Source organism: Anomaloglossus baeobatrachus, chromosome 8 (assembly GCF_048569485.1).
Source record: "Anomaloglossus baeobatrachus isolate aAnoBae1 chromosome 8, aAnoBae1.hap1, whole genome shotgun sequence".
NCBI lineage: Eukaryota > Metazoa > Chordata > Amphibia > Anura > Aromobatidae > Anomaloglossus > Anomaloglossus baeobatrachus.
Genome location: NC_134360.1, coordinates 197,630,589 through 197,656,037, shown reverse-complemented (window position 1 = coordinate 197,656,037; position 25,449 = coordinate 197,630,589). Strand labels below are relative to the sequence as shown.

The following is a 25,449-nucleotide window of genomic DNA, read 5'->3' as shown; positions in this document are numbered from 1 at the left end:
AGGCTGTGCAGTATGACGTAAAAAACACTTATAATACTCACCTAGAGGGCGGTCTGGTCCAATGGGTGTCGCTGCTCTCCGGTCCGGTGCCTCCCCTATCCAATCCGGTGCCTCCTCTCTGCTGCAACTTCCGTCCTCTTTCCTCTGAACCCAGTGTGGATGACGCATCTACATCCTCCACACAAGTTGACAGGCAGTTTGATCTGCACTGCTGAGGGCAGATGATAGTACTGTAATACGCAGACATGAGGAAAGGTTACAGACCGCCAGTGCATGCGCACTACAATACTTTGATCTGCCCTGAGCAGGGCAGATCAAAGTGCACCTGCGCAGGACTGTTGTGAATGTCATCCAAGTGGGTGCTGTTGTGGAGCTCCCTCTGGTGGCCAGGAATGGTAATGAAGCTGAGTTGGAATCTGTGATTCAGACAGGTGATGGAATTAAATTGGGAATCTAGGAAATCCTATTGCAGATGAGCCTAGTTTTTGTAGGAGATCATTTTGTGCCTGGCGGTCGCCGGTGATAAATGTTCCTGCCTGCTTCTGAAGATGGCTGGGAGTTTCCCCTTCTGTTTTTCCAATATATTTGGTGCCTGAATCTACTCCAGATAAGTTTACTGTTTCTGTGCTTAATTGCTGGATTTGCACTTAAGAGTGTTTCTGCATATTCCATTTGGTTCTGTGTTTGGTTTCTTTTATGTGAGGATCTGTCTCTCTGCTTTTGTGAGCAGCGCAGTTTCTCCAGCAAGAAAGGGAGCTTGCTCTCTGTTCATGTTTGGATTATTTGCACTTTAGAATATTTTTTGTTCTGTGATTTTGTTTCTACCCATTATATCTGCAGTTCTGTTTAAAGTGTCTAGCACAAAAGTACCTTGGGGGAGAGTCCGTGCGGTCTCAGATTTTTTTATTATCAGGAGATTGGTATTTTTGCAGGGTTTTTTGCTGGCCGCAATCAGTTATCTGTCCTGTCCTGTTCTATCTAGTAAGTCGGGCCTCACCTTGGCTGATCTATATTTTCTGTGTATTGTGTTTTCTTACATCACCGTTGTTGCATGTTGGGGGCTTGCTTTTTCTTTGGGGACTGCTCCGAGGCAAGTTAGGATTCCACATTTCTATCTTTGAGGTGTAGCAAGTTTCTCAGGCAGTGACAAGCTGTCTTGGTGTGTTAGGAATATCCCACTGCTATTTCTAGTGTTGTCTGATAGATAGAGGATTGCGGTCAGCTGAGTTTCCAACTACTCTTGTGGTTTTGTTTTTTCCTTATTAATGGGATTTTTAGTGATCGTCCATGATTACCAGATCATAACATAGGACCTCAATGCTGGCTGGTGTGCATGACGTAGGACACATTATGCACACGGGTCTCAGAAGAAGGAGGACTGCGATCTCCACAGAGGAGGCACCAGACCGGAGAGCTGTGACACCCATCGGACAGAACCGCCCCCTATGGGAGCATAATAAAGGTGTTTTTTACGTTATACAGAGCAGCCTGGGATCTCATATACAGTATTCTTGAATGCTGTATATAGGAGCTCACTGGTGGTGGCTGCAGGTTATAGTTGCCAAATCTGGTGACAGGTTTCCTTTAATTGTCTCCTCTGTCTTGCTCCACTACTTATTACATTCCTAACGTTTCCCCTTCTCTCATCCTGCTCATAGTGGCTTTAGGATTCTCATTGTTGGCCACAACCTCAGGTCTTTGGCCACTGATCAATCAACATGCAAGCCAGGGGTTGTAGCAGCTAAATTTGCTCCCCAGTCACCGCTGCACATTCTGTTTAGCGCGTTCTCCTCTTATGCTGGAGCGCTCCACCATTTGCCTGTTTCCGCACACTGCCAAGTGATTGGCATATGGAGCAAAAAGCAGCAGGGAATGTCAGCCTTTGGAAAGTGATCAGTTTAGCAGCTGCTTGGAGAGCAGCCTCTGCTGGGCAGAAATTACACAGCGCAGTGCCGTGTATATTAGCTTAAATACAGCTGCTGACTTAATGGAGAATTTGATTATTTGTTTATTTAGAAAATGCATTTTCAGACACCTCTTTAGGTACATTGGGCTCCCTTATAATGACTCTAATCTATTAGCCAGAGAACAGTTATACAATGTGCCTCTATGCAGCATCCAGCATATCCATAAATTGCTGGGATACAGCATTAATTTCGATGAGAAGTGTATAATGCTTCATATCACCTATGGTGACAGGTAAGGCTACTTTCACACATCCGTTTTTTTGCATCAGGCACAATCCGGCGTGTGCCTGATGCAACGGATCCGGTGTAGAATATGCAAAAACGGATGCACCGGATCCTTTTTTTTTTGACGGATCTGGTATACCTGATCCATCAAAAACAGATCTGGTGCATCCGTTTTTGCATCCATTTCGTCCGTTTTTTTGCTGGATTCGTTTTTTCAATACAATGGAGCATGCTCAGTTTAAAAAAAAACAGATCTGGTGGCCGCATCCGTTTTTTGCCACATTACGCCGGATCCGGTGTCCATAGGCTTCCATTGTAAGGCTGCTTGCACACATCCGGTTTTTGCAGTGCGGCTCAATCCGGCTCAAAAACCTATGCAACGGATGCGGCGAGAAAACAGGATCCGTTGTATAAGTTTTTCCATGCAGCCTGTCCGTTTTTTGACGGATGCGGCTTGATACTGAGCATGCGCAGTGCAAAAAAACCGCATCCGGCTGCGGTTTTTGCCACAGGACACTGCATCCGGCGTCCATAGGCTTGCATTATAAATCGTGCCGGATCCGATGCGATGCAGTTTTTTTCGCCGCACAAAAAATGTGCCAGGCAACGTTCCATCCGGCTGCCGCATGGGCTAAATATGCCGCATCTGTCAAAAAACGGACGCAACGCAAGGCCATACGGCACAATACGGCGCTAATGCAAGTCTATGCAGAAAAAGACGCAACCGGCGGCAAAAAAAAAGGTTGCGTTTTTTCTGCAAAGCGCCGTATTGTGCCGCTCAGCAAAAACCGGATGTGTGAAAGCAGCCTAAATCACGCCGTATCGCGCTGGATCCGGTGCAATGCAGTTTTTTGTCAGAGACAAAAAACGTTACAAGAGACATTCCATCCGGCTGCCGCATTAGCCCATTACGACGGATCCTGCAAAAGCCGGATGCAACGCAAGGCCATCAGGCACAATCCGGCGCTAATACAAGTCAATGGGGATAAAATGGATCCGGCACCGGATCCGTTTTATCCGTTTTTTTCTGGATTGTGCCTGATGGAAAAAAACTGATGTGTGAAAGTAGCCTAACTGGTAGATTTGTTACCAAGTTCGGCATTGATTGCTTGAGGTTATAGCAGCAGGATATCCCGATTCGGCAAATTATCAATGCACCCGTTCTCCAAAAAGGAGTTATTTACAGTGAGCAACCCCTTTAACTTTTGCACATCCACATAATAATGATTACTCTTAAACCGGAATGCAATGTTTATAGACAAAACATTTATGAACCCAGATAAATCTTAAGCCTGCTTTACATGTTACGATTCTGCATATGATATTGTATGCGATCATAACCGCCCCCATTGTATGTTGGGCACGTTCAATTTGTTGAACGTGCCGCACAAACGATTAACCCCCGTCACACGTACTTACCCGTCCATACGACCTCGATGTGGGTGGCGAATGTCCACTTCCTGGAGTGGGAGGGACGTTCGGCGTCACATTGACATCACGTGGCAGCCGGCCAATAGAAGCGGAGGGGCGGAGATTAGCGAGATTAACGTAAACATCCCGCCCACCTCCTTCCTTCCGCATTGCTGGCCGGGAGCCGCAGGACGTAGGTAAGATCTGTTCATCGTCCCCGGGGTGTCACACACTGCGATGTGTGCTACCCCGGGTACGATGAACAATCTAACGTTCAATTTATGAGGAATGAACGACGTGCATGCGATGAACGTTTTACCGTTCATTCGCAATCGCACGTACCTGTCACACACTGCAATGTACCTTACAATGCCGGATGTGCGTCACTTACAACGTGACCCCGCCGACACATTGTAAGATATATTGTAGTGTGTAAAGCGGGCTTTAGCCGTGAAGATTCACTGATAACACTAATACAAATAAATGTGTTAAATATTGTTTTATATTGTATATATCACACAATTATTGACGCAGTATTGGGTCTGGTCCACACGGGGGGATCTCAACTGATGTAAATAAGAATTTTGTTTAACTTACTGATAATATTTTGATGTTTTTCTACAGCAATTTTTGTGTTTGCTAAAATAATTTCATGCTCCAGATAACATGAGTGATATTGAAATAATAATGAGTTCTATAAAAGTCCTGCCGTTCGCATTCTGTCTGCTGTGAATTCTGTCCCCTACAGACCAAGAGTGCTTATGGCGCAACATAAGATTACCGGAACTGGGATTATTCTTTTTGTTATAGCTTTGTAAATGAATGTACAACTAATATAGTGTTAAAGCAAAAACTATAATTCCCAATATCCAAGTAATATGATGGGAAAATGATGTGGGAAATACAGAAAGTCTATTAGAGCAAATAAATAAATCTAATGAAATGTCTTTGAGGGGTCTTTGAGGGGTTTTATGAAGATTTTATCTAAAGAAGATTTTATCAGCGATATTGCTGGTGAAAGCACCCGCCCCCGTTGTTTGTGCGTCACGGGCAAATCACTGCCGGTGGCGCACAAAATTGTTAGGAGCTGTCACACGGACTTACCTGCCTAACAACGTCGCTGTTGCCGGCGAACCGCCTCCTTTCTAAGGGGGTGGTTCATGTGGCGTCACAGCGGCGTCACTTGGCGGCCGCCCAATAGAAGCGGAGGGGCGGAGATGAGCGGCCGTAACATCCCGCCCACCTCCTTCCTTCCTCATTGCCGGCGGCCGCAGGTAAGCTGTAGTTCGTCATTCCCGAGGTGTCACACATAGCGATGTGTGCTGCCTCGGCAACGACGAACAACCGGCATCCTCAACAATCAACGATTTTATGAAAATGAACGACGTGTCAATGATTAACAATAAGGTGAGTATTTTTGATCGTTAGCGGCTGTTCGTTGGTGTCACACGCAACGACGTCGCTAACAATGCTGTATGTGCATCACGGAATCCGTGACCCCGGCGATATATCGTTAGATACGTCGTTGCGTGTAACGGGGCCTTAAGCCCCCATTCATACGTCCATGAAGGTGTGTATAGCCCATCCGTGTACCGTGATTTTGGCACAGGTGTGTTTTCCGTTTGCTATCCATGATAGCACAGGGGGAGCAGGAACTTTTTACTCACCTGTCCCCAACGCTGCTGTCCCCGGTGCTGATGTCTCCAGCACTGCTGCTTCTGGGTCCGCGGTGCAGTGAATATGCAATGAGCATAATGGGCGGGCCTGGAAGCAAATGACAACAGCGGCGCAGACAGCAGCGCTGGAGACAGGTGAGCATAGGAAATCATTTTATTTCAAAGACACGTGTTTTCTCCGGTACGTGTCACACGGATCACATCAGTGTGTGGTCCATGTAACAACAGTGCTGATAGAGAAAAATGGACCTGTCTCGGTGTGGAACATATCGACAAGCGTGTGCTGCATACGGACACACGAGCCTTGTGAAAACACGGATATGTGCACAGACCCATGGATTTTAATAATTACATGTATGACAGTGTCTGTCATCATATGTACCGGAATCCATGATGTGTGAAGGGGCCTAAGGTGCACTTTTCTAATATCGCATATTAATAATGTTGATACATCTTTCGCTGTCTATATGCCAGAAAGTCAAATCTATGGCAGATAAGGAATAAATTATAGTAAATTTGTTATGTAATAAAAGGTCCCGATCCTTTATGCTTCAATTCACCCACTTGTAACCACTTCCTTATGTTTGATGTAAATCACATTGATTGTGGGCGTATGGAGAGGGTTAAAAAGCTGTTTCCTCTACATAAATGGCAGGTGCTGGCTGTATTAGGCTATGTGTGCACACTGAGTATTTGGTACATAAATGTTCTGCATCAAATTTGCACCTTTTGGCAGAAAAAAAAAATACAAAAACTTTAGCATTTTTTATGCTTTTTTGTACCATGCGTTTTTCTTAAAAGCGCGCCAACAATTGACATGCTGCAGATTAGTTTCAACGCCAAATCTGGATTAAGAACGCATCAAAAATGCACTGTGCGCACAAAGCCTTACCCAGCTGGCACCTTTCTCTACCACCACTGATCCAAGCTACCTTTTAACTCTACTATTTACAACCATTGGAGTTATACTGGTACTTGATATGGTTAACTTCACTATATAATGTAAGGCTGCTTTCACATTGCATTTTCACCTACATTCACATTGTGCAAAAAAATTGTGTCTTTTCAAAGCTTTATACATCAGAATTCCAGAGTAAAAGCTCTGATGAATAGGAAAAATCGGAGAAAAAAAAAATAAAAGTGGCAGAATAAAAATTGATTGACTACAAGCAGTTAAAAAAAATGGTGCAAACCACAAAAAAATTTGAATAAAAAATATTTTTCCCAGCAAAATACCAGTATGCAACAATTTTCAACCAAAAATTTGACACATTAAAGAGTTTTCCACCACATTTGATGACTGTTAATTGTGTGGTGCTAAAATAAAAAATAACACATACCTATAGGGTATCTATATTCCTGCTAAATATTCTACACATTAGCACATGCAATAAATATAGTGAACGACCCTTTTAATATAGAGTCATACATAAGACATGAAAGCAAACATGTAAAGTTGTCTAATGATCTGAAGCAAGCAAAATAAAAATATAAAGATATATTGTAAATTGTCCTAGTTAAAATATGTTGTAGCATTTTGTGTATTCAGCTGTTTTTTAAAACCTCACAGCATGCACATTGTATGCGGTCATGATTCTCTGGTGTAGACGTTAAGAGAAAGTGAGTACGTGATTAAAAATAAGTAATTTGCATACAAGCGTTCACATACCGACTAGACTGAGCAAAGCAGGACACGTCTAGTTGGAATGTGGCCGAAAATTTGCAAATTGCATACTTGCTGCACATAACCGCTCGCTTCCAGGGTCAGAACTGGAGAAATCCTGCAGCGTGCACGATGTGATGATTCACAAGTTTGCAGTCACATAGAATGACAGATTGAGTGCAGACTTGTACCCGTACCCCAAGGCTGAACAATCGATTTAAGATTGGCATTAAAAATAAGGAAATCCTTTTTCGGAATATTTGCAAGTTTGTTTCATTCTTAAGGGTACTTTACATGCTGCGATATTGATATCACTAGCGAGCATACCTGCCCCCGTCGGTTGTGCGTCATGGGCAAATCGTTGCCCGTGGTGCACAACATCGCTAACACCTGTCACACGTACTTACCTGCCTAACAACGTCCCTGTGACCGGCAAACCACCTCCTTTCTAAGGGGGCGGTTCGTGCAGCGTCACAGCGGCGTCAATAGGCGGCTGCCCAATAGCAGAGGAGGGGCGGAGATGAGCGGCCGGAACATGCCGCCCACCTCCTTACTTCCTCATTGCCGGTGGATGCAGGTAAGGAGATGTTCGTCATTCCCGCGGTGTCACACATAGCGATGTGTGACGCCACAGGAACGACGAACAGCCAGCGGCATACACCACCAACGATATTTTGAAAAGAAGCGACGTGTCAACGATCAACGATTTTTGACGTTTTTGCGATCGTTGATCGTCGCTCCTTGGTGTCACACGCTGCGATGTTGCTAACGGCGCCGGATGTGAGTCACTAACGACATGACCATGACGATTTATCGTTAGCGATGTCGCAGTGTGTAAAGCACCCTTTCGCTTTGAGCTGAAGATCTTAGTATATTGGGACAGACTGGTTGTTATATCTGAGCTGCCTGACAACTCTATTGAAATGTCAGTGTAGTCAGTGTACCCCTGGCACAGTCTGTCTCAATTGATCTGCTATTGGGTTGGCTCCGTGCCGCAGCAGAGACGGGCGAAAGCAGCTTGCCTGCAGCACTGATATTTGCTGAAGAAATATTTAATAAAAAGAAAATCCTTTCAACTAGTTTTTTTTAGTGTCAAATACCTATTTTTATGTTACAAGATCAAAACTCACTTTCAAAGAGTCAGATGAAATAAAAGAAGAACATCAAGGGACTTACCTTTTCCAAAGGGCTTTCTACCCGGGGAATGCTGATCATCGGCATCTGTGCCAAATTATCAATGGGAGACTTTTCTTGTTCTGCCTGCCGTCCTTTAAAATTGTTAACCACACAAACAACCTGTGTAAGAAAAACCTTTTGTAACTTATTGTATCTTTCATACTTTGTTTATGTCTCAGTAATAAAATGTCAGGTAATAGGAGGTGCGGGTGCATATTCACGACGATCCAAAACTAGAATTCTGAAAATATCAGTGTACGGTAGTTTATTCTCAACGCTTTTCAAAATGCTTCGACTCCATCAGGACACAACAAAGCTCGTTATAACCCGATCTTCATGGTGGATCTGCCAATCTGTGGAGCTACAGTGGCTGGAGCCTTTAACTTGTGTCTCTAGAGTTGTATCTCGTACAACCTTATGAGGTGTGCAGGATCGCATCACCTATAACATTCTTCTTTGTCTCTGCAGTTTCTTCTTTTCAGTTTTAAAAATCAAGACACATAGAAGAGAAGAAAGGTCCCCTATTAAAGAGGTAACATAGGTTGGAAAAGACCTAGGTCCATCTAGTTCACCCTTCCTCCACCAATTATACATTTTGTCACTAAATCATTTATATCCGACAATGTTGTGTGTACTGAGGAAATCATCCATCCCTTTTTTAAAAGCTATTATAGTATTTGCCATTACTACTCCTGTAGAAAAGAATAGAAGCACGGTCTGATAGAGCGCTAAGGAGGCCACAGTATTAGATTAGTTTTTGTACAATTTATTGTTTTCTATCAGCCACAACGCGTTTTGATATACATAATATCTTCATCAGGTGGATATGACACCATTCAGGCTCCCTTGTTTAATTTTTTATTACTACTCTTGTGGTAGGGCATTCCACAGTCTGACTGCTCTAACTATTTAGCTGCTGGAATCGCTTTTCTTCCACTCGCAGTGAATGACCCCTGGTCCTTAGAATTGTCTTTGGGAGGAATAAGTCATGTGCCAGTCCTTTATATTGCCCACACATGTATTTATAGATAGGAAAAGAGACATCTCAGAGGAGATCTCATTTATAAGCTAAAGAAAAACAACTTTTCCAACCTGTCATCATATGGGAGGCCTCCATTCCTTGTAGTAGTCTAGTTAACCGCCTTTGAATTGACTCTAACTTCTAAATATCCTTTTTAAAATGTAGAGGCCAAAACTGGATCCCATATTCCAGATGTGGCCTTACAAGTGATTTATAGAGGGGTAACAATACGTTGGGATCACGGAATTTATCTCTCTTTTTATTCACCCTAAAATCTTGTTTGCTTTTACAGCTGCTGCCTGACATTGAGTGCTGCTGCTCAGTTTACTTGTAATCAGAATCCCCAAGTCCTTCTCCTGTTCTGTAGTCCCGAGTTTACTTCCATTTAATGCATATGCAGCTATAGGATTACTCCGTCCTAGGTGCATTACTCTACATTTATCAACATTAAATTTGTCAAGTGTCTGCCCATTTCGACATCTTATCCATTTCTTTTTGTAATATACTATCAAGGTCAGTTTTTAATATCCTACATAGTTTGGTGTCATCAGCAAAGACTGAATTTACTCTACATCTTATCCACAAGGTCATTAATATAGAGATTAAAAAGAATTGGTCCTAGCACAGATCCCTGCGGCACCCCACTTCTGACTATAGCCCATTTAGAGAATTTACCTTTAATGACTAATCTTTGTTTCCTATCTTTTAGCCAATTCCTTACCCATCTTCTCATAATTTCCCCTTATTATTCCTTGCTTCCAGAGCTTCATTACAAGACTGATATCTTGGACTTTTATTGTTTTTTTTTCATATGGGGCTCAGATCGATCAGGCAGATAGTTAGCAATTCTCTGTCGGCTGAGAGAGGTCACAGACCGCTCCTGACAGCGATTCTGCAGCTTCCACTTTCATCAGGGCAGTGTCATCTCTTCTGCTGTGCTCTGTCGATGAGATTTTCCAATGTCATGCTAATTAATAAATGGCTCCCTACTACCTAACTGCGGGGAGCCAACTGTAAATTATCATGATGTCTGCAGTGATGCCCCATCGAGAGAGCAGATCAGAAGAAAAAGTGCTCCTCTGTTGATGAGAGGTGAGATGAAGCAGGGTAATCTCTGGCTGACCAGGCAGAGATTGGCCCCAGGCAGGTAGTTGCTAACTTCCTGGTTGTTATTTCTTAACCCCATACAAAAAAAATAGTAAAAGGTCTGAATAACCCCTTAAATGTCCTGTTACCAAGTACAGAATAGCCTGGCAATTACTTTTCCAGGTTACTGTGACGGTAACAAAAAGAAAAAATGGACTAACCAGAGACAGTTTGGAATTGCCCCTGGACGTCCCAAGAGAACAAAAAACTTCCATTTTTAGGTCTAACTTTCATAAATCTTGCTACTTTTTCAGTTGGGTTCTCCAGTTGGGTTTACCGTTTTGTCCAAGTAAATTCGAGACTCTTTGTAAATAAGAAGACCTCAGCCAAGTTATACCTCCGGAAACCAACATACTGCTCCAACTCACTCCTCTACTTGGAAACTCGAAACAGGGTATTGTCAGTATACATGTCCATTGCAACTAAATGAGGAATTAACTACAAAAAGATTGTTCTATACATACCAGAAATACAGCTATTGATATTCCAATAAGAAACCCGGCTATGACATCTGACCAGTGATTACGATATTCTGCCACTCTGTTTATTCCAGTTAGAAATGCCAGACACATCAAGCCCAGGCATAGGGCAGGTTTGGCAAGTCGTGTCCCTTTGGCCTTAATGGTGCTGGTAATATACATCTGTAACAATAAATATAATATACATCAATGACAAGAATACATAAAAAAAGATACAAGAAGATCTACTCTGTTAGTGACCTCCCTCTTCTAGCCAGAGTGGAAATCTGCTAAAAAGACTACCCCCCCCCCACTCTGGGGGATATTACACTCCCATGCATTATATAGTCACCTATTAACTTGAATGAGTGTCATGTACATGTAATACTGCATTTCCCCTATCATAATTTTTGGACATCTGTAAATTATCCCAATGACAACTACCAGTTTCCAATGCTTTATATCACTTGATTGCCTGAGGGGATGATGCTTTCAAAGCTGTTTTCCAGGAGACGACCCCCCCCCCCCATACATTCAGTATAAATGGTAATTTACGCAACATTAATATAGTTAGGCTTCGTGCCCTGATCCCCCAGGGTTCGCTCAATCATTGATCCATGGAAGCTTGGATTTCAGTCCCGTACACAGCACAACGTTTGCTCTGGTGACATGTAATCTGAGCTGTGTGGCTATGATTTAAATTTTAGGGATGATTACATCTAATAGCGGAGTGATTAGTAGAGGGATGATCAGCAATGAGATGATTACCAGTTTAACTTTCTAGAGAAAATGGGTTATTATTCACTTATGTGTATACACACATCCCATAGTATCATAGCATAAAAGTTCAAATTTTAGTAAGATTGTTCCTATTAACATAGCCACTGGCTTCTTGGTGACTATAGTATGACCACGATGTGTCAGAGATTATACTAGTGTTTTTCTCCCCGAAACGAACCTCGTGGAACAGGTTCAAATTAGGCCATTGTGTAGTAATGTGAAAAGGGTGGTCCAAAACTAAATTGTATTTTAATCCTAAATGCCTGTTTATTTAAGGTCATATTCTAATCTCTTTTCTAATATACATTAATTAAAAAGTCCTTACTGTTTCTGGACAGTTAAATGACTCATCAATAGGATGCTGAGGCTGCTGACTCGCGGGGGATTAATATCTACTTTTTCTGCACATCGGCTACTCATCTTTTAATGCACACTGACAGTGCGCTCTCCTGCTAGCTCATTACTTCTGATCAGAGCTGATGAGGGAGTGCACTGTCACTGTGTACAGTGCTGTCAGAGTTTTGCACAAACTCTGCGACTGTAATGGTGGCATTAGGCTCTTTTCACATTATACATTCTGACACTCCGCCCAATGGTTTCTCTGGTGTCTGGGATCAAGACAGGCAGACTCAGGTGTCAACCTGCTGTATGTTGATTCATTGGTAGGCTAATAAGAGTTAATCTTTGCTGGTCTGCTTGGTCCTATGATCAAATGTTCTGGGGAGGCCTATCACATCTGCTCCTCTCCTATTTATGCTGGTTGAAACCTTCCACCCATGCCAGCTATAGTTTATTCTATGTTGGTGTGGTGTCCCAGACGTACTGATGAAAGTCATGTTTTTGCTTGGTGCAGTTATGGAGTTTACCCCTGTTGTTTTTTTATCTTCCTTCCTGCTCTTATTTTCCCTCCTGAACGTCCTATTATCCTTACCTATTTGTGTGCACTGCGTAGCAGAATAATGGTTTTCCCATGTCTATGTTAATTTGTGGGTTTTCTCACAATCCTGTCTTGTCCATCACTGGGGGCAATGGGGAGGGGGAACTAGATCAGGACTGGCCAGGATCAGGAGACTCAGGCTTCTCCACCATCAGGAGTATCCTGAGATTAGGGATAGCATAGGGCACCCAAGCTTGGGGGACAGCTTAGGAGCCCAGATTCCCCGCTAATCCAGGGTCAACATGCCAATTGCACAGTGACAAAAATCGTGTCAACTAACGCATGCTCAGTAGAGCAGGGACTAGCTCAGCCCTGAAACGGCGGTCACTAATGATGCTTTGTTTCAAGGAGGGAGGTGACCCCAGCCTCTGTTCCCTTGTAACAACTCATATGATTATCCCAACATGCATTGGGATTTTCAAACAAAGCTTCAAACAGGAATTAGTAGAAAAAAATAAATAAAAAAAGTTTGATAAAAAAAAGTGAGGGAATGGTAGGACTTTTTAATTATGTATGTTAGAGAAAAGATGCAATTTTGGCATTAGTTAGACATTTCTAATTAAAATACGGTACATTTTAGATTTAGACCACCCCTTTACGTAATGTGAATGAAGGACATTGTATTCTAAAGTTTATTCTTCTTGAGTAATGTTTTTTGTACAGTAAGCACATTGGTTTCTTTGAAATTTTTATCATAAATGTTTTCACACAATATTTTGAAAAACACAAAGACAGTGATTGTTGGCGATGCTGATGCTGACCTTGGGTGAAGTTGACTGAAATTGCTGTGTACTACATAATAACCGAGAACATTTTCAATCTTTATAGCAGAAATCTGTCTCGAGCATTTGGACACATATCAAGTAATGACAATAGCTTGTCATAAAAAGTAATGTGCCTAGTCGTATGGAATGGACACTGCTCTTTCTATTTTTATTGCTGGGTAAAAAAAGCTTGTAAAATGAATCTCCATATCATACTCCTAAAATATATAGTGGTTGAAATATGCTTGGGAGCGGTCCTGAACGACCATAATGTGTTAGTGAAATAACACCCATCTTACTCCAGAAATCCACCTACAAAACTGAGTATCTGAGAATATATATGGAAATGTTTTTTAAGGGGATGGCCCAAAACGTCAACCCAGTCAATATTCTCTATTAGGGCAATTACACATTAAGGCCTCTTTCACATGCACATGAAAATCACGCACGTGCCGCGAGACATGTATTTTCCTTGCGTGTTGCGTTTGGTAAGTACGTGTCTCCGGTACGTGCATGCCATGTGTGTTCTACGTGTGCTATCCGCGATAACACACGGAGAACCAGTAATTTTAATACTCACGTGGTCCTTGCTGCTCTCCAGGGTACTGATCTTCGGGTCCAGCCCCGTCCACACCTCGCTGATGCTGCTTCCGGCCGAGCGGAGGGGCGGAGATTAGTGCCCGTGACATCACGCCCACCTCCTTAACACGCTCATAATGAGCGGCGGTCACCAGCAACTGTTTGCAGCGGAAGATTCTGCAGGGCTGGTGGAGGTGAGTATGTGTTTTTTTTTATTTTAAAATGATGCCACGTGTTTCTCCAACGCGTGTCACATGGGACCGCATCCACACTACATCCGTGTGATACGGGTGCGGGCCGTGTGACACCAATGATGCTGGAGAAAAACGGACACATCGGCGTGAGAAACACACAGACACACGTAAGTACGGAACGGACACACGTTCTGTTCAAAAATACTTACGTGTGTCTACTACATTAGGAATACATTGGTCCACGTGTGTACATGTCTCCGGTACATGAGAAAACTGCCAACCACGTACCGGAGCCACGAACGTGTGACAGAGGCCTAAAGATAAAATAATTTACATTGTTCAGAGTAAAAAAATGTATTACATAACTGGTCTGTCATGTGAATTGGAGCCAAGTAATACCACATTTGTCCTGCAGAGGCACCAGTGCGTCCTCATTTATGTTTCAATGGTTCTCAAACTGACATAATATTACATAACATGGTATATTTCATCTTATTTTTTAATCTTATTATAATTATTATTCTTGACCTAGCAAGTCCATTAAGAAAATAGGTTCTGTATGGAATTAAAGAGGTTGGTCACTACTTTTACATTGATGGCCATCAAAGTCTGATTGGCCAGGGTCTGACACCCGGCATCCCCTCTGATCAGATGTGCTCAGTGCCGATGGCAGCAGGCAGCCATAAATCCTCAGTTCCAGAGCTACCCCATCTCCTGATGGAGGCTACGGCCTGGTACTGCACATCCACCTCCTATTGATTTGAATGGGAGGCGGATGTGGCTGCTATGAGTCGGCGGGGCAGATCCGGAGCTGAGCATTTCCTGCTGCCACCGCCAACATGGAAGACAGCTGATCGACAGGGTTGCCTGGTGTCGGACCCCGGCCGATCAGACATTGATGACCTATCTTAAGGATTGTCCATCAATGTAAAGGAAGAGGACAACCACTTTAAAAAACAAAAATGTCCTCCCAAATGTTTGACTAAATATTTGTATAGGCACGGCAAATTCTTATAAAGTACAATTGAATACAATATTGCATCATATTCTTGACAGGTTGCAATTCACATACAATTCTGTCCAATAGACAAATATAGAAAAAAGCTCTATGACAGAGCACTCATGTCGGTTTCACACATCCACCATTTTGCCGCTTTGCCGGATCCGTCACACTCCAGTACAGTGTAATACAGTATAATGGCATCTCGGCAAGCTCCGGTCACATGCTGTCATGTGACCGGAGCATGTGACCGGAGCTTGCCGCGATGCCATGGTACTCTATTGCACTGTACTGGAGTGTGATGGATCCGGCAAACCAGCAAAATGCTGGATGTGTGCAACCGGCCTTAAATGGGTTAGATATTAAAAAAAATCTCTATCTAATAATCAGTTTACTAAAAAGCAAGATTGTAAATCATGTTAATTTTTGCAATATTGTTTTACTTGTAGAAATAACCTGTAAATTCCTGTCTGAAGTCTGTTGTTAGGTCATGTCTAGCTCCAGTAATAGAAAAATAGAGGTCACAGGGGTGGGTTGGGATTGGTTTCTATTGTGTGCTGTGTGTAGAGCAGATAGAGTTGGAGATTTCCCATTCATGCCCGGCTTACCCTCAGACTTTCTCCTCCACTGTTCAAAACCTTTATTACCCATGCAATAATTAACGTAATCCATATTTTCTACTTCTGCAAGTCAGCTATGCTGCACCACTTTCAGTAATTTTTCAATTTCTCTCATCTCTTGCACTGCTGTCTACTGGATTTCCTCTCTGCTGTGTTATCTCCATCTCTCCTCTATGTCACAACTCATATAAGAATGCAGAAAGGAGACAATTCTCTTCATTATACTGTCTTAATGGCGGGTTTTCCGGTTTGAGAGTACTGCAGCAGCTGTCCCATCTGACATCCTCAGTTGGTTTAAACAACCCAAAAAGGTGAGAGATTCGTATCGGTCACTAACGATATCCATTAGATAAGACCCTATTGCGCTGTGTTCACCCTTTCTACTTAGCATATATAGTCCTGGCATACTGCTCAAGATCGGTAACCTCTCACTGAATATTGTGGATGAGTGGTCACTATACAGCAACTTATTGGCTCTTTGCATGTAAATAATCCAAATATGCGCTCCAAAACGAATATGAGCATATTGAAAAGCCTTAGAACTACCAGTCAATGAGGTTTTATCATATTTTAGTAAAAAAAAAAAAAAAAGGAAATTAAAGGGAACCTGACAGGTCCAATATGCACCCAGAACCACGATAGAAGCACCGTATCTGGGTGCATATTGCTAATCCCTGCCTAACCGTCCCTGTATACAGTAGCATAGATAAAGAGATCTTTAGAAAATGTTTTTCTAAAGATCTTATGTGATGCCCCTGGACTATCACAGGGTACTGCACAAGCTGCCCTCCCATGCAGTATTCCGCCTCCCTCTTGGTTCTGGGTCCCTACTTAGTGGTGTTGCCTCCTTCAGCGAATTAAAACCCTAGAGACACCCTGCACCACACCCACCTAACACACCAGTGGACGACTTGAGAGGAATAGAGTCGTCCACCTTGGGGGTTGGGGAGGGGAGGTGAGGAAGTGTAGTGGAGTTGAGTAGAGGAAAGAAGAGAGTAGCCCTCGAGCTGAGAGGAGCTCAGAGGAAGTCTGAAGTGGGGTCTCCAAAGTAACGGCCTAGGTTGCAGACGGTGGTCTGGGCCTAGAAGGAGTCGGACCCCCGGTCGCATGGGATCGTGGCAAGATGCTCGGGCTCGTTGAGGAGGACAGCTGGCAGTCTGGCCCTATCACCGGTCTGTGACCGAAGGCACGACGGGGTACACGGACCCTAGGTCGGGGAGTAGCTTCAGGCAACCCGACAATTCACCTGAGGAGAATGGAACGTTCATGATCCATTCCCACCTGCTCCAAAATCGGGGCATTATCGCAACGAAGAGGATAGGACTTTCTAACCAAAAACAGTCTAGAAAATCCCAAGGGTGAGCCCTGAGAGCAAGCTCCCTCACTTAGCCATAGAGGGGAGCGGGGCCCGGCTAGTTCAAAGCTACTGGGCCATCAAGTTGAAGTCTAAACTAAGTGCCAGGAGGCAGGTCACAGACCACCAGGCAGCACCACTTGGGGACGGGACCCGGACGAGCTCCCCTCAGCGGCAGCGGTACCCAGAGACTTGGTTTACCCAGTTGTCGGTGTCTGATTATGGACTGAGTGAGTACGAGAGTGACCCCTTCATCCCCACGGCACTTCGCACTTTTCACGGAGTCCAGGGGCATCCCCTACCCGTGGAGGATTCAAATACCTTACTGCCCGGTTCCATCATCCTCGGGTACTCCCAACAGCAGCGGTGGTACTCCTAATTACCACACACCATGGGTGGCGTCATGAACTATAAACTCCCTGTAAATACTTCCCCCTCTTTTCATTTGAGTGGCCGCACAACCCCCGGGTCCGGAGACCCTCGAGCCACAGTGAGCCCGTATCTGAGCAGCTCAGCTGCTTCCATGGGGGCGATACACTTATATTGTATGCTAATGAGCCCAGCGACTAGTCCCCTGGGCGTTTGTTCCCTTGGCTAGTCGCCCCCATTAGCATTTTACTACACTACTGTGGGAGTGCTAACATACTAATGAATGCTGAGCCTCAGAGGATGATCTCACTCACTTCACTGCCGCCATCGCGTCCAATGCTGGATTTCGGCTCAGTGCCCATGGCCCCGGAGTTTCGGTCATACGCACTACTTGAGTTTGAAGCCAGGACGCGTACACCCGGCGTCATAGTGACCATGACCAAAACTCCGGGGTCATGCGCACTGAGCCGAAATCCAGTGTCGGGCAGCAATGGCAGCGGAGAGGTGAGAGAGATTATCCTTTGAGGCTACGCATTCTTTAGCATGTTAGCACACCCACAGGGGCGTACTAACATGATAATGGGAGTGACTAGCCAAGGGAAGCAACGCCCTTGGGGCTACTGCCCTCGCTCATTAGCATACGATAAAAGATTTTTAGAAATACTTTTTCTATACATCCCTTTATCTATGCTACTAGATACAGGGATGGTTAGGCAGGGGTTAGCAATATGCACCCAGAACTACTCGTGGTTCTGGGTGCATATTGCACCTGACAGGTTCCCTTTAAATTGTATTTTTTTAGTGATGAGAGAATCTGCCGAAATTTGAATTAAAACATTTGCCCAAGAAATTTGATTTACATCAAAATTATTCAATGTGAACTAAAAGTTTTTATGTAGTCTATTTTTAAGACAAGTTCGGTAAGAATTTGAAATGCTTAATAAAGGTACTATTCAAAACTACAATAGTGTGGAACTACTACTTTTACAACAGTGGAGCGGTCAACCGGAAAACTCCCATCTTCTTTAACTCCTCAATATATTTGGACATTAAGATTTTCTTCTGTCAGTCGGTGTGACTGCAGCAGCTGTATTCTCTATGGCAAAGGTCCTCAACATTTCTGACCATGAGATCCACATTCAGCTGTGAGAGAGGGTCGCTAGCCACGTCCAGCTTCCACCCCACCTCAACGTGGTGACACACAGAGACCCCATTACCAGTATAATGACAGCCAGATCACACCGAGGAAGTATACCAAGATCTAGGGGTTCCTACCGTACCCCCATTCACATCTGCTCTTCTGTGTGGGGCTACTCACAAAAGTTACCATCTGGAGACCTGCTCTTCATAGCTGTTAGCTAGACCTGTTGCTTATGCACCAAGCTTGAAAACAACCATGAGCCACAAATCACAGGCCTGCGAGCCACATGTGGCTCCCAAGCTACATGATGGGGACCCCTTCTGCATGGGCATACAATAGAGATGTGACATGCACCTCACCTCCCCCTAAATTACTCTATCCTATACTGTATTACCCTATGTGCGCTTGTCTCTTTTTCCTCATCTATGAAAAATAGAAATATCTATTAGTTCCTATATATAACCTACTGATTCTAAAGAAGCCAGTCACAATAATTTACAATGCGCAATTATCTCTGCATTATCAAGCAGCGACAAGAAGTGTTAGTAATAATAATAATTTACACAAGGCAAAGTCAAGAATAGTTGTTTACAAATGACAAAAATGGAGTTCAAGAATAGAAAAATCAATCATTCATGTGTGAAATGGTTTCTTTCTTTAGTATTTGCTTATGATAAGCGCACAGTCTGCAAATTAACTTGTGTAAGAATCATTATTTACACCGAATAGAAATAAGCGAGGATACCACCAATGGAAACAAAATTATCTCATGGACCTTTGTGATATGTTAAAACGAAGAAATTTATCAAAAACTATCAAACTGCCCTGTGTAAATCTACAAGTCTTTGCTCAAACAGATATGTCAGAATTGCAAACAAGTCCTACTTAAATTCAACAGTACACTTAAAAAATGTTATAGTATCTGTCTCCTAGAATAGTTATGGGCAAATCAACAATGAAGTCATTGGACAAGGTCTTCAAATTGAGGAACATTCCATTGTCAACAAAGACATGGCTTGTACATAGTTTGTATAACGCCTGCCTGGATCAACAGACTCAGATGGGATGTAATAGACAGGCTAGAGGGAAGCCACTCACCAAGCAGGACCCCCAGAACCCTGAAACACTTTAACCCTTATACAGGGATTTGGAATTACACAGGGCTCTGGAGATCACTACCTGTGGAAGGCTGCAGTCCGATGAGAGTAGTCATCAGGCAGGGTCAAACCAGGAATAGCAGTACAGGGACAGAATTGGCAGGCAAGGACGTAATCAGAAAACGTAGCAGAGGTCAAATCCGGATCGGGCAGCGAGGTACAAAAACAGCAGGCAGAAGGGTAGTCAGAAAACACGCAGAAGTCAGCACACAGGAATCACAAAACAGAATTTTGCGGACCAGGAGCCAGGAATACAGAACTATCTCTGGCAGAGGTCAGCAGACAGGAGGGGAACTAAGAAGGGTGTGGTGTCTTCCCATTGATTGTAGCTGAACGCTGGCAACTTCAGCTGGAAGACACACGCCACCCACAGTCAGCAAGTGGTACTGCAGATCCCAAGATAACCCAGCCCAGTGAATGATCGGAGCCTGCGCCCACCGGTGCCGCTGGCATCGACTCCTCTCCCATTACCAGCACCATCCACGGCAGGAACACGGCGTTGCCTGGAGATCGGAGCAGAAGTCGCTGGAGCGGACTCCGGTGGTGACATAACAGTTTGGTCTTTTCCGTGGTAACATACTTATGCAAAACCTGGGCGATAAAAGAACAAGAGAAGAAGAATCAGCATCTTCGAAATGTGGTGCTGGAGAAGGATGTTCTCAATCCCATGGATGGGAAGAAGAACAAAGCAATCAATTTTGGAACAAATAAAGCATGACATGCCTGTTGAAACAAGGATTACCATGCTATGACTTGCCTACTTTGGACACAGCACACAAAGAGCAATCACTGGAGAAGGACGTCATGGTTGGTAGAATAGAAGGAACAAGGCAAAGAGAAAGATCAGCAAACCAATGGCTTGATACTATCAAGATAATAGCATAGAAGACCGTGGTGGACCTATTTAGGCTGCGCAAGATCTATTTTCATACAGATTACTCATTCATCAAGTTGCCATGTTACAAAAATGAGCCGAAGGCTGTTAAAAAAAATAAATGGGGAAATTTGCCTCCTGTCTCATCTTTCCATCTTTATATCTCCTATGGTTTACTATAATTGGTGATACCATGATAGCTAAAAAGTTAGGGCAGCACAGTGGCTCAGTGGTTAGCACTATTTCTTTGCAGTGCTGGGGCAGTGAGAATACAAAACATTTTTCTATATGCCTTTCTACTGTGAGAGTACAATATATATTTTTTTTTTATTTTTTTTTCTTCTATATGTTTTTATAGAACCACTATATACCTTTCTATAACCAAGTTTTCTATTGTATATGAGGAGCAAGAGGGAGTTTTAAAAGCCTGCAGCTGATTTTTGATATATGGAAGAGTCTGTTCTCTGATTACCGCTGGTATCAGGAAAAGTATGTGTACTGTATACCAAGGTCACCAGCTATAGACTGATACAAAGCAACGGAATGCAGATGTGATAAGAAAGACTGGCTATCTGCACAAGTCCAAATTCAAGGCTAAAGATGTTACATGCCAGAGACATTACCAGAGATGGAATCGGAAAATAGGAGGCGCTGAGAGGAATTTCCAAAATAGATAAACATCACAGACTTTTTGCATATTTTTTAATATAGCCAATGGCATACATAGGAATTTTACTAAAATATTAACCCTATAACTGCTCTATAAAAAGATTGTAAAAAAATAAACCACTGCTCTTGTGCACCTACACTCACTGAGAGAGGGTTTAAACCAGATATTTGTTTGGTCTAAAATCCTTTGCCAGCACTCAGTAACTATTAATATGACATTTTAGCAGACATTCGCTGTTATGAAGGAGGTTTCTGAAACTATGGAATTTCTCCTTGACAGGGTCATGGGCTCATATCTCACTAAGGACAACATTTGCAAGGAGTTTGTATATTCTCCCCGTGTTTTTGTGGGTTTCCTCCTTGTTCTCCGGTTTCCTCCCACACTCCAAAGATCAATTGATTGAATTTAGATTGTCAGCCCCAGTGGGGACAGTGATGATAATTTCTGCAAAGTGTTGTGGAATTAGTGGTACTATATTAGGCCTGAAACACACATCCGTGAAAACCACGTCCGTGTAAAACGGGCCGTTTTTCGGGTCCATTTTCCGTTTTTTTAGGTCCGTTTTTATGGTATGTGTGGCCTGCGTGTGTATCCCGTATGCTAGCCGTATGTGCGTGTGGAATGTCCGTGTGTGCGTGGGTGAAATAACTGACATGTGTGTGTGTTGTCCATGTGAAATGTACGTGTGTGATGCAAAATGTCGTTACTACATGTCGGAAGACAGAGTAGCGGGATGAGAATGAACTCGGGTGAACTTCACCCGACTTCATTGTCATGCCGCGGCTCTGTCTTTGTGCCGTGTACTGATTAGCGGTCACCTGTGAAGGATTCACCGGTGACCGCTAATCCCCCGAGTGACTGAAGTGTCCCCCCCTCTCTCATACTCACCGATCCCCGATCTCCGGCGCTGCACGGCATTCACACTGCTCCGGCGGCTTTTTCTAATTTGAAAAAGCCGGCCGCTCATTACACAATCTCGTATTCCCTGCTTTCCCCGCCCACCGGCGCCTGTGATTGGTTGCAGTGAGACACGCCCACCATGCTGAGTGACAGCTGTCTCACTGGACCCAATCACAGCAGCCGGTGGGCGTGTCTATACTGTGCAGTAAAATAAATAAATAAATAATTAAAAAAAAACAACGTGCGGTCCCCCCCATTTTAATACCAGCCAGATAAAGCCATACGGCTGAAGGCTGGTATTCTCAGGATGGGGAGCTCCACGTTATGGGGAGCCCCCCACCCTAACAATATCAGTCAGCAGCCGCCCAGAATTGCCGCATACATTAGATGCGACAGTTCTGGGACTGTACCCGGCTCTTCCCGATTTGCCCTGGTGCGTTGGCAAATCGGGGTAATAAGGAGTTATTGGCAGCCCATAGCTGCCAATAAGTCCTAGATTAATCATGTCAGGCGTCTCCCCGAGATTCCTTCCATGATTAATCTGTAAGTGACAGTTAAAAAACACACACACCTGAAAAAATCATTTATTATAAATAAAAAAACACAAACAAATTCCCTCATTACCAATTTATTAACTCCGACAAACCCTCCATGTCCGGCGTAATCCACGGACCTCCAGCGTCGCATCCAGCTCTGCTGCATGCAGGTGACAGGAGCAGCAGAAGACACCGCAGCTCCGGTCACCTAAACACAGCTAATGAGATGAGTAGCGCGATCAGCTGCTGTCACTGAGGTTACCCGTGGCCACCGCTGGATCCAGCCGTGGCTGCGAGTTACCTGACTGACAGCAGCTGATCGCGCTACTCATCTCATTAGCTGCGTGGAGGTGACCGGAGCGGCGGTGTCTTCTGCTGCTCCTGTCACCTGCATGCAGCAGAGCTGGATGCGACGCTGGAGGACTGTGGAGTACGCCGGACATGGAGGCTTTGTCGGGGTTAATAAATTGGTAATGAGGGAATTTGTTTGTGTTTTTTATTTCTAATAAATGATTTTTTCAGGTGTGTGTGTGTTTTTTAACTGTCACTTACAGAATAATCATGGAAGGAATCTCGGGGAGACGCCTGACATGATTAATCTAGGATTTAGTGGCAGCTATGGGCTGCCAATAACTCCTTATTACCCCGATTTGCCAACGCACCAGGGCAAATCGGGAAGAGCCGGGTACAGTCCCAGAACTGTCGCATCTAATGTATGCGGCAATTCTGGGCGGCTGCTGACTGATATTGTTAGGGTGGGGGGCTCCCCATAACGTGGAGCTCCCCATCCTGAGAATACCAGCCTTCAGCCGTATGGCTTTATCTGGCTGGTATTAAAATGGGGGGGACCGCATGCCGGTTTTTTAAATTATTTATTTTACTGCACAGTATAGACACGCCCACCGGCTGCTGTGATTGGGTGCAGGGAGACAGCTGTCACTCAGCGTTGTGAGCGTGTGTGACTGCAACCAATCACAGGCGCCGGTGGGCGGGTAAAGCAGGGAATACGAGATCGATTAATGGCCGGCCGGCTTTTTCAAAATAGTAAAAGCCGCCGAAGTTTTTATAACAGCCGTGCAGCGCCGTGCCGGAGATCAGGGAACGGTAAGTATGAGAGAGGGGGGGGGAACTGACCGACAGACAGCTAGAGGGACAGACAGACAGAGAGACCGACCGACAGACATAGAGACCGACCGACGGACTGAGGGAGAGAACGAAACAGAAAAAGAAAAAAGAGCGACATCACATGAAAAAAGCACAAAATGTACAGGGAGCAAACAGAGATGCGTCCGTGTCACTCGGACGTGCGCACAGACCCATTGACTTTCATTGGGTCTGTGCTGCGTGTTGCGTGCAGAAAACGGACATGCTGCCGTGCAAAACGCACACAGGTACGGATCACGGACACTGACAAACGGACATGCATCAAAAACGCACGTCGAGCTTTTATCATACAATAACATTGGTGCACGTTTGGCCGTGTCTCCAGTATACACGGAAATGGACCAAACACGCACGTGTTTCACGGATGTGTGTTTCAGGCCTAAGAGAGTAAAGTAAATCTGTTTTTTACTATTGAAAAGGAAAATGAGTCAAAAAGTAACTTAGAGGCCCTGATTTTAGCAATGTGTCTCTTACAAGACTGTGTGTTGGTGTTTGAATAAATCAGTATTTTATCAGCAGGAGATTATCACTTCAGGACTAGGTGTCTCATGCCTCTTGGTCAATTGTTCTGTATAGCTCACCCCCATTACTAATAAGTAGCTTTCTGTCAATGTAAACACAATCAGTGCTCTGGGCAGAGTTATACAGGGCTCAGTATTCTGAATACTACTAGATCTGCAGCAGAGAAAGCAGTGATTGTATGAATATGGCTACTTTCACACATCCGTTTTTTGCTCTGCGGCACAATACGGCACTCTGCAGAAAAACCGCAACCGTTTTTTTTGCCGCCGGTTGCGTGTTTTTTTTGCATAGACTTACATTAGTGCCGTATTGTGCCGCATGGGCTTGCATTCGGTCCGTTTTTTGCCGCATGCGGCAGATTTAGCCGATGCCGCGCCGGCAAAAAAACCGCATTGCGCCGCATCCGGCTGCTGCGGCGCATTTTTCAAGGCATGCCTATGGACGCCGGATGCGGCGCGATGCGGAAAAAAACGCATCCGGACGCCGCATGCGGTTTCTTCCGCTGCGCATGCTCAGTAGCGTGCCGCAACCAGAAAAAAACGGACGGGCCGCATGTAAAAACTTATGCAAAGGATGCGGTGTTTTCACCGCATCCATTGCATAGGTTTCACAGCCGGATTGAGCCGCACTGCTAAAACCGGATGTGTGAAAGTAGCCTATGACAGCATGCAGACCAGCAAGTAACCCATTACTGGAATCTTGGTCTCAGATCCTAGATCATGCTGCTCACTGTTTACATAGCAAAAACCTAGTGATACATTCCCTTTAACTGAGCAGCAGTTAAAGGCAGCTTCTAAAGCAGCATGAACTGGTTTTGTGTAATAGCACTGCAGTATGTTTATTGGGAAAGAAGGAAGCAAAATAAAGTAATTATCTGAAACACACTAAGGAAAAAAAAAATTATATATTTTCTCCAAAAATGAGACCTATCCAGAAAATAAGCCCTAGCAGGAATTTTCAGTCTTTATGGCATATGATTATAATACAGTATAAGCCCCATTCTCAATATAAGCCCTGCCGTAGTTGCAGTTCCATAATGAAGTGTCCAGGCAGCTAAAGAAGTTAAAGAATACAGCACGACACTTCATTAAAGAACGCCAACATCCCCAAAAACAGAGAAGACACCCCCAAAAGAAAGAAAACAGT

At 44.1% G+C, this 25,449-nt stretch overlaps 1 protein-coding gene across 1 annotated transcript in view; it reads right to left on the bottom strand.

Annotated features, from left to right (window-relative positions):
* The window catches only part of PLPPR5 (phospholipid phosphatase related 5), a 325,748-nt gene that overhangs the window by 48,124 nt on the left and 252,175 nt on the right, over positions 1-25,449 (bottom strand). Inside the window, exons 4-5 of the mRNA XM_075320076.1 lie at positions 10,749-10,925; positions 8,118-8,237 (exon numbers count right to left, since the gene is read on the bottom strand). Coding sequence (XP_075176191.1) covers positions 8,118-8,237; positions 10,749-10,925 — 297 coding nt within the window. The remainder of the gene's footprint in view (positions 1-8,117; positions 8,238-10,748; positions 10,926-25,449) is intronic.